At 40.7% G+C, this 12,837-nt stretch overlaps 1 protein-coding gene across 1 annotated transcript in view; it reads left to right on the forward strand.

The window, feature by feature from the left end:
* RECQ4A (DNA helicase (RECQl4A)) overlaps window positions 1–12,837 on the forward strand; it is a 59,105-nt gene that overhangs the window by 10,528 nt on the left and 35,740 nt on the right. Inside the window, exons 4-9 of the mRNA XM_087676190.1 lie at window positions 9,432–9,489; window positions 9,582–10,187; window positions 10,284–10,472; window positions 10,543–10,673; window positions 10,930–11,338; window positions 11,431–11,562. Of these exons, the coding sequence (XP_087532316.1) occupies window positions 9,432–9,489; window positions 9,582–10,187; window positions 10,284–10,472; window positions 10,543–10,673; window positions 10,930–11,338; window positions 11,431–11,562 (1,525 nt within the window). The remainder of the gene's footprint in view (window positions 1–9,431; window positions 9,490–9,581; window positions 10,188–10,283; window positions 10,473–10,542; window positions 10,674–10,929; window positions 11,339–11,430; window positions 11,563–12,837) is intronic.

Consider the following 12,837-nt stretch of genomic DNA (forward strand, 5'->3'; position numbering starts at 1 on the left):
CACCCTTGGCCATTGTGTAAAGCCCTTCGCACGAGTTGCACCTTCTACTTATTCAAAGTTCCATCACTATGGTACTTGGTCTTAAAGATCCATTTGACTCCAATCATCTGCTTATGAGCAGGTCGAGGTACAGGATCCCAAGTGCCATTCCACTCAATTGTGTCCAACTCTTGCTCCATAGGCTTGATGTTGTGATTATAAAGCCTCCTTCTCGAAGGTGGGCTCTCTATCTTGCATGGCACAAGCCATCATATAATAGCTTGTGTCATGAGGACATGTATTTTTGAAACCTCACTTAACGTGTGGATTAATTTTTAATCACATGATTAAGTAAATGTTGCACATGTGAGGTGCAATGAGAGTAAGAGTAAAATTACGAGCTTGAGACTTGAGAAAAACACGGGATGCCAAAGGCAAAAGTTGTTATAAGTTATGTTGTACTGGTACTTGGTAGTACTGGTGTTAGTTATTGGCCTAGGTCATTCATTTGGCCATATTTGTAGGTTCGTGACACTAAAGAAGTGGCGTTTAATGGTACCTAATGCCAATTTGATGGTCAAAGATGGCACAAGACACTCGGGAATGAAAGTTTCTTAGTCAATTTAATTATTGACTAGTCAGATTATTTTTTAGGGCATCGAAATAATTATTAGATTAATTTTTAGTATTTAAAGATTGAAAATTAATATTTAATCATAGCAAATGTTGAAAAAACCATTTGGGAAGGTTGCCACTTGTAAAAAATGCCCATGCAAGATTGAAAAACGTCTTTAGAGGTTGGAGAGAAGCATTTTTAGTGTATTCAGCTTGCAAAAGAGAGGGAGGAGATGTTACTAGGCTGATTTGCAACCATTGGAGGATATTTGAGGCAGCCAAGGGCAAAGGAAGACCAATCAACAGTATGTGCCAACATCTATACGTTGTTGAGACAGGGTAGCAGCAGTAAATGATTGATTTTTTTCAGTTCTTTGCATCTACAAGAATTTGAGATAGAGCATCAGCAGTAACTGACAGATTTTCTTCAGTTGTTTGTGAAGAAAGATTGAATTTTCTCTCTCCTCAATATTCTCTATCATCTCCTAACCTTTTTACAACCTTGCTTCAAAGATTATAGCATTGAGATCACTAAAGGTTGAGAAATTTCAGATTTCTTTGCTGTAAACCCTAATTTGCAGCAAAAATTAGAGTTTAGCAATAGCCTCAGGAAGCGTGCCAAAAATTGGAAGCTCCAAGACTTGGATTCAACAGGGTTGATGGTGAATTTCAGTTAAATTCAAGTGGAAAACTAGTCAATCATTGAATTTGGGGCTTCATCGTCTATGAAGTGGGTGAAGGCCAATTAGGTGCTTGAATCAAGGGGCAAATCAGATTGAAAACTTGTTGGTCGCTTTGGACATCAAGGGGAATTTAGATTGCGAAGGGGATTGGGAGAATCCCATTGTAAGTCAACTTCTTCTTCAATAAAGCTAAAGAAATATTGAAAGGGGCGCTAATTTTGGGGCCAATTGAGTGTGCATTGTCCAAGACCAATAGATAAATTTGTATTTTCAGATTTGCATTAATTGTTTGTTGCTGTAATTAAGTTGTAGTCAAGGACTTATCTTCCATTCACGGAAGGAAGGCTGGTTACAACCAGTATAAACAAGCTTGGTGGAGTGTGCATGGTTCCTTTGAGATTGTCACAAGCCATCTTGCCACTTTTCAGGGACCTCCTTAATCCTTGAATCACAGAGAGTATTACCCAATGAGGAGGTTGTTACTTCTCTCATTGCTTTGCTCTTGTCAAAGTCTTTGGAATATCCATTGGTGCTAGCTCAATCGGTAAATTCAGTGGTATAGTAATCTCCTTCTTCACTAATGTTGGAGTCAGTATAGGTAGAGGCTCCAAAGGCACTAGATCAGGTGCTTAATTGTTACCTAGATCTCCAAGGATGGGGTGCTCAACACCCCCTTTGCGGTTGGAAACTCCACGAACCGAACACCTCTTGTGAAATGAAATCATAAATCTTTTATCCCTAGGGCTTTTAGCTACAACGTATGAATATCTGTCTTTTGGAAGCTGGCTCAAACTTATCCCTCTTTTTCTTTGGGATGTGAACATAAGTATTAAGGATCACACTCGAACATCTTGAAATGAGACATATATGGCTTTTGATCAAAATAAGCCTCAAAATGTGTCATACAAACCATGGCCAATGTAGGGGATTGATTGTAGCAATGGTTATTGCTTTGGCCCATAGACAATGAGGTGTTTGTTGATGCTTCATCATAGTCCACGCCATAGTGATCACATTGTGATTCTTCTTTTTCAATATGCCATTTTCTTGAGGTGTGTCCATGTTGGTAAACTTGTGTATGCCACCATTTGCACTAAATTGAGCTAGCTCATGGGAGATAAACTCCTCTTTCTTGTCGAAATGCAAGGCCTTGAGTTTCTCACTAGACTTGTTCTACTTGGAAATCAACCAACCCTTAAAAGTGTGAGAATGCTTTTGACTTCAGCCTTAGGAAATACGCCCAAGTCATCATGCTAAAAGCATCAACAATTAGCATAAAGGATAAACTCCCCTTAAGGGACCTTGTTCTCATCATTGGTCCATGTCGCAACAAGCTTGAAGGGCTTCTTAGCCCTACATGAAGCCTTGTTGGAAATAATATCTCTATGTTGCTTGCCACAAATGTAAGATACATATGGCGGGTGGCTCACCCAATCTTTAGCAATCCATGCACAAGATGACCACGAGCTGTGTTTTGAAGATACTCGCGGCTGAGGTTGGCCTAATGGAGTCCGCTATGGTCTAACTAAGTTTGCCATAGCTCAATTGAGTTTGTGAAGAAAGAAGAAGAGAAGAAAAGATGGATGAAGTCAGAATCTTGTAGACTCCATTCTCTTCATGACTTGAATAAAGAACCTGTCAAGAAGCTTTATCAAGAACTGAGAAAGAGTCCTTATCAAACTTGATTGTAAGACCAAGAGCACAAATTTTGCTCATTGGAAGTAGATGATACTCTAAACTTGGCATATAGAGAATCTTTGATATGTGGACACTATCTTGCCCATTAGAAATCCATTGCATATCACATTTGCCTTGATCGGGATTGAAGAGCTATCATTGGTGAGAATTTGCCCATGTATTGAACGCATGTGAGCAATACCATGTGAGAAAGGAGTCATGTGGTTGATAGTGTCACTATCCACCATGTGAGGAAGGAGTCTTGTGGTCGATAGTGCCACTATCCACAATGTGCTCACAAGATTGGGGGGGCCAACATCGCTATATTAGTGACCATTGGAGGAGCATACTCAATCATCTCTAGATAGACCAAGGCGGCCGATAAAGAAGCAACTAAGGGCAATGCTTCTTCCAATGACTTGTCTTGCTACAAATGTGACAAGTAGACTCCTTGGCTTTATCTTGCTTGGTCTTTTCGTCCTTCTTCTTCTTCTTCTTTTGATTCTTCCCCTTTCGTTGAGAAGATTGACTTGTCAATGTTTCTAACGTGGAAGTGTTTTGACCTTTGAGTTATTCCTCTTGGTCCAAGACCATTGGAAACAACTCCTTCCTCTTAAGGGCTTGTGTTTTCCTTGGAGCAATCAAGGCAGAACATAATGCATTGAATGAGGGTGGTAATTGTGAAAGAAGAGTTATTGCCATGACCATCGGAAACAACTCCTTCCACTTAAGGGCTTCTATCCTCCTTGGAGCAATCAAGATAGAATAGAATGCATTGAATAAGGGTGGTAATTGTGAAAGAAGAGTTATTGCCATGCTCTTTGTGGTAATCACCTTGTGTTTTGGACCTATATTTGCAATTGTCGAAGCTTATTGACATGCTCTTGCATAGAAGAAGACTCATTGGGACTCAAAGTCCGCATTTGAACCTCTAGAGACACCTACTTCATAATGGTCATTCAATTATACATTTAATCCCAACTCTAGCCATATCTCCCTCGTCAATTTACAATGTGTCTATAACCTTGAGCAACTTAGCTTTATCATTAGTAGAAAGCTTGGAGGCATCACGATGTCGTGACGTTGTGTGTCCACCACTGCGAATGTGAGGGCAGAATTTTTTGCTAGGATTTTGAACTCTTTAGTCAGCGTCATTATGAGTTTATTTTCCGTTGTGTGTATCTTTTGTGTTTTCATTTGCATGACGCACGAGCACATGTAGTTAGGCTAGGTACAAATTCTTCAATGCATTCATAATTTTTTGTGTGGAGCATGGCTCGATTGATTGCATAGCATGGATTGTAATTTGCAAATTGTACGAGTGATTGTGCACGAAGATATTTTTCAAAACATATTCTCGATAGGGCACATTGCATGGAAAAACATGTAACTATTTTGAAGGCTCAAGGATCCAAGGAAAAGACCATCTTGGTTTTGAACTTTGCTTGTGAGTTAGTGCTTTGGAGAGGTTGATCTCTTGGTACTCAAAGAGCTTGTAAGATACTTTGATTGTGGAAAACATTGAGTTGTCTATCAGATTGAAATATCAGATGCAACAAGAGCTTTATTTGCCTCTCAAATTGTGTGTCAAGATGATGACCACTCTTGCAATATAAGTGCAAGATAGCCAAATCAAATGACTTATTAGGAGGTTGGGTTATTGAACAAATAAGGAAGGTTATTGTAGCTCAGATTTGTGTCATGCCCAAAGTAAATCTTTCTTCGTGTGTCTTTTCCACCGATGATCTAATGCAACTGTAAGGGACTCCAAACATTGTATGTTATTTCATCAAAGCTCTATGACAATCCTCGTGATAAGGCACATGAACCTCCAATGTACACTAAGTATGCCTCACTTTCTAGTGACCACCTATATCATCAAGTGGCTTTATGATGGGTCACTATGGCCGCAGTGGTTCTAGGAATGTGTATCCCATATGTTTTGGTTGATCCGATGGTATTGCTGAAGGAGAACTTATGATTTGTATATGAAAAAATTGACGTTATTATTGGAAGGGATGGCGATGTGATTCGCAGAATACGTAAAGATACTTATGCGGATTGCATGGCTTGGTTAGCAACTATTGTTAAAAACGAGAGTGAAGGCAAAATGGCATGAGATGTGGCGAATAAGATATGAAGATGGCATATTTTGAGAGGGTGGAGAAAAAGCATGAGGATCGGTAGCAAACAACGTAGTCTCTAACGTAAAAAGGGGATGCTTTCCTTCGACGCCTCAAAAAGAAGATACAATTAATGTCGCCATAATGCTTTTCTAAGTTTTTTTTTTCGAGGTGACGATTAGTTATAAATGATGATTATGGGAGAGGAGATTGGAGGACGTGGACGTTGCTGTGGGAGAGGAGCCAAGAGGATGCAGACGCTGTTGTGGGAGAGGAGCTCGAAGACGAGGACGTTGCTGCGAAGAGAGGTCGAGACAAAGAAGAGTCGACGGAGTTGAAGTCGGAGGAGGACGATTGAAGCATCGACGAACATACCGAAGAAAACGCCAACTTGTAGTTAAAGAGGGGCGAAGTTGTAGCAGAAGACGAGGAGTTGAAGAAGAACGGCCGCGACGAAGCCGAAAGAAAAGAAGACAGAGGTGATGAAGGAGAGTCGAGAGCGAAGGGGGATGTAACAAGGCAAAGGATGCAGACGAGACAGGTGTTCGATTGGTCTATCTCCTGTCAAGGAGGTGTGAGCCATAGCTCTTGCTTATAAGCTTCAACCCAAGATCGCATTCATACATTACAAGATCGATCTCATGTCTGTGCTTTGGCTGTCGATTTGGTTGCCAAAACTCCATCAGCAATTGTAGCCATTGAGAGCCTCGTCCTTAAGGTGCCTCATTCTCCTTTGTCTCACATCTCAGTATACCATCTTGGTGGCACATGCTTCTAGTGGCATCCCTCAATTGTGTTTGTGCTTCACCATTGAAATCGTCCTCCACAGTTGCTTCGTCTTGATTGAAGGATGTTGCGGTGACACAAAGGAGGAAGTCGACGGCATTGTTGAGTTCGGAGTGGCACGCAAAAGGGTAACCTGCAGACGAAGGCAAAGAGGAGCATCAACGTAGAAGTTGCAGTGCGACAATACTGGGATCAGCGAAGACTGCAACAGGATGACGAAGCCAGGATGGAACGGAAGGGAGAGAAGACGCAGTTGAAGGACGAGAAGGGATAAAGCTCAAAAGATGAAGTCGAAGGACGCAACAGCAATGGAGGGAGACCATAAGGCTTCAACGAGCTAAAGTTAACGACGGCAAAGACAAAGGAAGGCGAAGCTAAAGTTAACGAAGACGAAGACAAGCGTTGTTGCAACGACACATGTCATCGAAATTGCAGATGAAGATGAAGCTCTTCAAGATGATGCAGAGGGTGACGGAAAATTTATGCATTTTTTTAAACTTCAAAGGAGACTGAGAGTGACGACATGGCCATATGCATGATGAAGACGTTGACCATGAGCAAAAGAGACCTTTTCTTCTTCAGTGTGGCTTTGTTGCTGTTCATAGCAGTACTCTAGACAGGCATGAAATATACAAACCCTTACCAAGATGTTGTTTAATCTGCTATCAACACCAACAAAGAAGAATTTGAACTCTTTAGAAATAACATATAGGTTGGTCTCATCATGCGGCAGTGCTTATGCAAGAGGAGTGCATATATGAGAAGCAAACAAAATTCTATTCTTGAAGAAGAAGTGCTAGACAAACATGTCTAAAGCTTGCACTTGGCAGTGGATTTGTGAAACCTTGGAATATAAGATTGTGTATTGTTGTTCCATAGGATCACTTCTTCCTTATATGATGACAACTCTATGACTTGATTTTACCCACAGAGGCTTCAGAGGCAATAATCACTTCTCTTTTCATGCATATCCATGATATATTAAACTCTCGTGTGACTAAACTTGGGAATTCTCTTGTGAATTGATTCTTCTATTTTATCCCTTGTGAGTAGTAAACTAGAGATCTATGTATGAGAACATACCAAGAAAATTGAAATCTATGTATCATGATGACACATGAAATTGTTCGAATGAGAATCCTAACCATTCCTTCACTCCATGTATTTATTTGGATTTGAATACTCTTGATCCATTATTCCCATCTCGCTTAGTGTCCTTGCGGCGAGCGACATTCACAATTTCTCCGCGCGAATTTTCGTGCGACAACATGTTGCAAGAGGGTCAATAGCCTCAATCATAAGCTCCATCAAATCATAGGACTTCAGGATGGCAAGCATCATTACCAGTTAGATGCAGTAATTCTCCCCATCGAGCTTTTGATTTGAAGGAAGAGCCAGTAACATGGGGACCTTACGGTCCATAATAGCTTGAAACTCTGCGTCAATCTCGGAAGACAGTGTCACTTGAATAACATGCACAAAAACAAGGACAGCCCCTCTGACTCTGCAAATGGTGCTTGCTAGGGCTTCCTCCACTCATCCCAAACATGTTCAACTGCCAGAGGCGATGAAAACTCAAAATTTTACTCCTAAGGGCTGAAAATGCAGCCTTTTCTTGCTCATGAACAGCAAAAACCTGCAAAAGACAGTAGCTTTGCTTCTTTTCCATGCTTCACTTGTTCATCTCATCTCTGAATACTGAAAACACTAACTTTTGTTGCGTTGAAACCTCTTGTTCGGGCTTGCCTATGATCAATCAGTCCTTCAACATTGCTCTGATACCATGTCAAAGTGTAGCGGATTTGGAAGCATATGGACAAGACTGAAAGATAATGAACACGAGAGAAGAGGGAGAGGGAAAAGAGGCAGTAGAATGCAGGAATTTGCAGTAAATGAATGCTGAAATGAAGAAGACAAATGTACAAACAGGTTGTCGAAGTATCTCCTCAATCTGATCTCTCTCCCCACTTGAAACAAACAAGTGAATGTGGGCTGGCTGGAGGCCGAATATAAATAGCTTAAGAAAAGGTCATTCAGCTAAATCTGACTGACCAGCTGCTGAAAATGGCAGACTGCATCATAATAAATCCAGAAAATCTGTGATCTGCCAGTTGGCAAATGCCCAAACTGAGAGGAAATGTGCATTTGTGCCCTAGAGAACTAATTTTAACACTGTAGCTTGATAATGCCAGGTCAGGGGATGACTAAATCTCTAATAGAACCATGACAAATAAACGTGTAGGAACAACCACAAAAAAATGCACATATGAATGACCTAGTTTAAAACACATGTGATGATTCTTGAAAGCAAATTCAAACTCCACATTGAGATGTCACTAGCAAGGCACGAGCAATCCTTGAAAAAGTTAAATGTAGGTCATGGAAAGTTGTTATGCTAGTACTTATCAATCGCGAGATACACAAGCATCAACCAGGTCAACTGTACAAATGCCATGCTGCACTAGCTAATCAACCTCAATCCACAATAGTCAATGCCATACATTGCTAGCAATGCACAACAAGCCCTTGAAATAGTCAAATGCAGGCCATAGCAAGTTGTTATGGTAGCACATATCAATTGCGAGACACACAAGCACCAGCAACCATGTCAATGGCCTACTTTAGGACAACCTATTAGTTGGGTGACTATCCACCTTCATCACCCCCTACTGTCCTCATTGTGCATACACGTCATACCACGTGCAGGGATACCATTGTATCATCCTTTGCTTTTGGTGATTATTCATTGCCTTCATCACACTCTTCAGCTTTCTGTCATTCTGTTTATGGTTTTCTGCTCTTGATCAATGACAGTACACTGTGGTGATACCTTATATTACTGGTGGGAAACCTCAGAAATGGTGAAAATACAATCCAACCACGTCATGACACGTACAAGAGTGCACAAGTTACAATTCCTTGTCTCAAAGAAGAGAACATGTGGGGATAACCTTTGTAGAAATAATGTTTGACAACTCAAAAGAGGAGGGGCTTGTACATTTGAACCAACTTTATTGAATGCAAGATTAAAAGCTAGATGATCAGCAATCAAAAAGGACAGGCAAGCATTGGTAATTTGCTGAAAAGAATAGCGAGACACTAATTTGCATTGTCAAATTGACTGATCTTATTGGTAATAGGCTTCTATGAATCTATATTCAGGTTTATTCTAAGAGGCAAAAGCACCGAGTGCTTGTTTATGATTAATCAGATGAATAAGAAGCAGAAATGCAACAGGTGCTGTCTCATCTAGTAAGTGCTGTATGCACATACTGCCTCCCTGTGAGATGCTTGAGCAACTATAACTGGAGATGGCCAAAAGGGCTCTTCATATACTTCCATATCGTGCGATTGTGTTTGATTGTCAGAAATTGATAATGCATGACAGGTGTACACAGATCTATTTGATAGAAAGGATCTGAAAGATGTTTTAATGTTTTGTCTTTCTGTTCTGAAATAAAGATTTTGTACCTGCACTGAAAAAATGGATGCTCAGATCTTGCAAGGAAAAATAAGGTGTCGGAACCATTCAGTTAATTACAGTCACTAAATTTCCTTTTCATTTTAGGTCCATGGCTTGTGTGATTACACCTTGTGATGGTGAGCAAGAGCTGTTGGCGACCAAGGTAATTGAAAACTCATTGATGAAGATATGGTTTGAAGTTTCCAATCTAGTTTATATTATCAAAGCTGAAGTTTTTGATTAACTTTTCAACAGGCTTGGAAAAGTCTGGAAGGCTGGAAGAAAGTAGATTACATCAGACCTGGAGTAACTGCACCTTTCAAGAACCAACAAGGCTTGCACAACCCACAAAATATTCCAGCTTCCAAATTTACTGGCCAGGTTGCACATTCAGTGTCTAATACAGTCTTCAAAACAAATGCCTGTCCTTTCAAACCACCAAGGCCGGTCGAAAGTGCTCAAGCACAAGTACAAACCTTTTCAACATCTCAATTCGGAGGGTCCCAAGGCATTAGTGGCAGAATGGAAGATGCCCAAAACAGGACAATGCAATGCCCTCAAAGTTCATTTCCCTCTGTGCTGGGCAGCTTTTCTGAACCAGCCGTTGAGGTTTCCCAAAAAGATTCTGTTACTCATGTGAGCAATTCGTTGCAATATAACAGCATGAATGTCAGAAGTTGTAATGGTGTATCGATGCCTGGAACAAGAACAAGCAGTTTTACTTCTGTGAATAATGGCACTGCCAGATTTGCTAGCAGCCAGACATCTAGGGTGTCTGCTGCTGCAGCAAGCACATCTTTCCAGCAAAGAAATCATTTTGTAGGATTGCCTGATGATGATGATGATGATGAGCTTTTACAGGTTTGCAATTGTCCTAGCTATTTTGTTAAAAAAGCTTACAGTGAAAAAATGTTCACTTTGAGTTTCTTCTACAGCTTATGTGAGTTGATTCTGCAGGCAATTGACATAGATCAAATAGTTTCTGAACACTATGAAAAAGCAGGATCACACATGTCTACTCCAAAAGTTTCTCAGAAGTTTGATGCCTCAGTGTTTGTCGGAGGCAGGACGACTATGATTTCATCATCATCTCCTGCAACTTCGGAAGTTCCAGTTAAAGAAAGCTTTTGCAGGCATGGGATGAAGGTATTCTACTTGCTGGACCCTATTAATTTGGAACAACTGTGGGCATGCTTTTAATTGGACATGCCTTCAGGTTTTTCATTGTAAGGAGGCAAGTGTCCACCTTCAAGAGATGAAAGATAAACTGATACAAGTGTCAAATGAGCTTCTTGACAATGCAGCTGAGCTAACCCCAGAGCGTTCAGAACAGCTTCGTGTTGAAAGGTGATAATCACATGTCAGTTTGTACTTCAGTATTACCAAATTTATATCCAACTCAGTAGCCTTTTTGAATCTCATTTCACCTGGACATGTAGTAGTGGAAATACCTAGCTTACTCCATCATAGAAAACAATCTCCTTTTCCATGTTTTTGAAATATGGTAATGTAAGACATGAACTTATTTCTGTGGGTCTAAAGACATTCATGCGGGAGACTCATAATGGGTAAATTAGCCGTAACACTTTTAAGTCCTTAACAGACGAACACTAAACAATGAAGTTCAGCAGTTGGAGCAACATCTACAAGCAACTATCTTGGAGGATGAAAGAAGGAGCTCACATCTTTTAGCCTCAGTTTCACCAAACAATGGAGCTTCAGAGTTAAGATGTGATTCTTACCAAGGTTCAGTGCCAGCCTCCACCAGATTTCGTGTTGATTATTGTGGCCAGGCAGGATCTACTGTTCAAACTTTGAACTTTTCCAATGAACCTGCACCTACCTCTGGACGATATGAGATAGTTTCTGGAAACATGGACTCATGTAGGACTCCATCATTTTCCAGTCCCAGAGTTGCTCCGAGGTTACAAGTTGATACTGTTACGTATAGTGAAGGTTCTGGAGACCAGCAGTGGAGGAGAAGGGATTTTCCTTGGAGTCTAGAACTAGAGGTCTGTTTTGTATATTTCTAGAACTTTAAGCCCAGTGACTGCTTGCTTTCGTCAGCATATTGTGAATGATGCTGGATTATACTATTTTGCAGGTAAACAATCGGAGGTACTTTGGAAACCACTCTTTCCGTCCAAATCAGCGTGAGATCATAAATGCCACTATGAGTGGCCGTGATGCATTTGTACTGATGCCCACAGGTGGAGGAAAAAGTCTTACATATCAGGTGAACTTTGAGTTCTTACATTGCCTTGCACTATTTGCTAAACTACTATGAGCTTTGGTATGATTTGGATGGATACCCAAGAGGAAGGAAGCTTGATATGAAGTGTTAAGATGGCATTTTTAAGGGTATTTATGGAAGCTAATACTTTGTTAGAAAGGATGTGGTAATGCACTTGACATCAGCCACAACTTGCTGCAGTAAGTGTAGCAGAAATCAAGACCGTGTGTGCTGTATGGAGTTAAGGCTATTCTGGGTGAACCCTTGCAGTAGTTATTGCGAGTAGTTTTGCAAGATATCATTTTCTGTGCAACTTGGACCACAAAATCCTTTGTGATTCCTACATCACTGCCCACGTATAATTCTTCTTTTGCAATTCGTCTCTTGCTGCCTTAAAGTGCCCTACTCATCCATTGCTGCTTTTAGGTGCCCTACTATAAAATCTCCTTTGATGTTATCCCCTCTGCCTTGCATCCACAGATTCAATGCAGATCCTGAGGTGAGGTCCCATCTATGTTTTGCTCATCACCAGTTTGTGCAAGCAGGCTTGCCTGGCAATGAATAATGCACATGTGCATCACTTGAGTAGGGTGGACCAGCTTGCCTCCCACAGTTTGGCCAAAAGCAGGGCTGGCCCTTGGCTGCAGTAGATCTGGTGGCTGCTCATTTTCCATTTAGCCTTTACTTTGTTTGGCATCTCCTTGTCTGTGGAATAGCTGATAACTATTGGGTGTGGGTCTGGGTTCTCGGTTCTGCTGTCTGGCGTTTTACTTTCCTTGTACACAATATTTTGAGCAGATATATGAGTCTTGCGGTTCTGGCTGTTCTCTCATTGTTTTCCTGCCTGCTTGTGTATCTTTCTCTTGCATGACGGTTTGACTGTTGTAGTCATTTCCCCTAAGTTGTAAATATATGCTACAATTTGCATTGAGAAACTACTGAATATGCAGACACAAGTAAAACACAATAACTTTGACAAAAACACAAAACACAAAACACAAAAAATGTAAAAACATGGAGTCAAATTTGATGAATGAATGGATGCTGAATGTACATGAGTGAATATACACAATGCTTGAAGGTAGAGCAGTCCAACAGGAGATGACTTTTTAGGGAGTAGTTGAGAGAGTTGTCGGAGTCTATTGTCCATTGGAGATGGATCTTAAATGCAATAACTATGAAGAAATGCTCTAAATGCAAAAAGCACAAAACGAATCATCTGACAAAGCACAGATTGATAAACTCAGAACACAGTTAGGGTTAGGGTTAGGGTAACAC

The sequence above is a fragment of the Lygodium microphyllum genome, chromosome 4, assembly GCF_053477565.2.
Source record: "Lygodium microphyllum isolate KBCC chromosome 4, Lygodium_microphyllum_v1.1.10, whole genome shotgun sequence".
Lineage (NCBI taxonomy): Eukaryota > Viridiplantae > Streptophyta > Polypodiopsida > Schizaeales > Lygodiaceae > Lygodium > Lygodium microphyllum.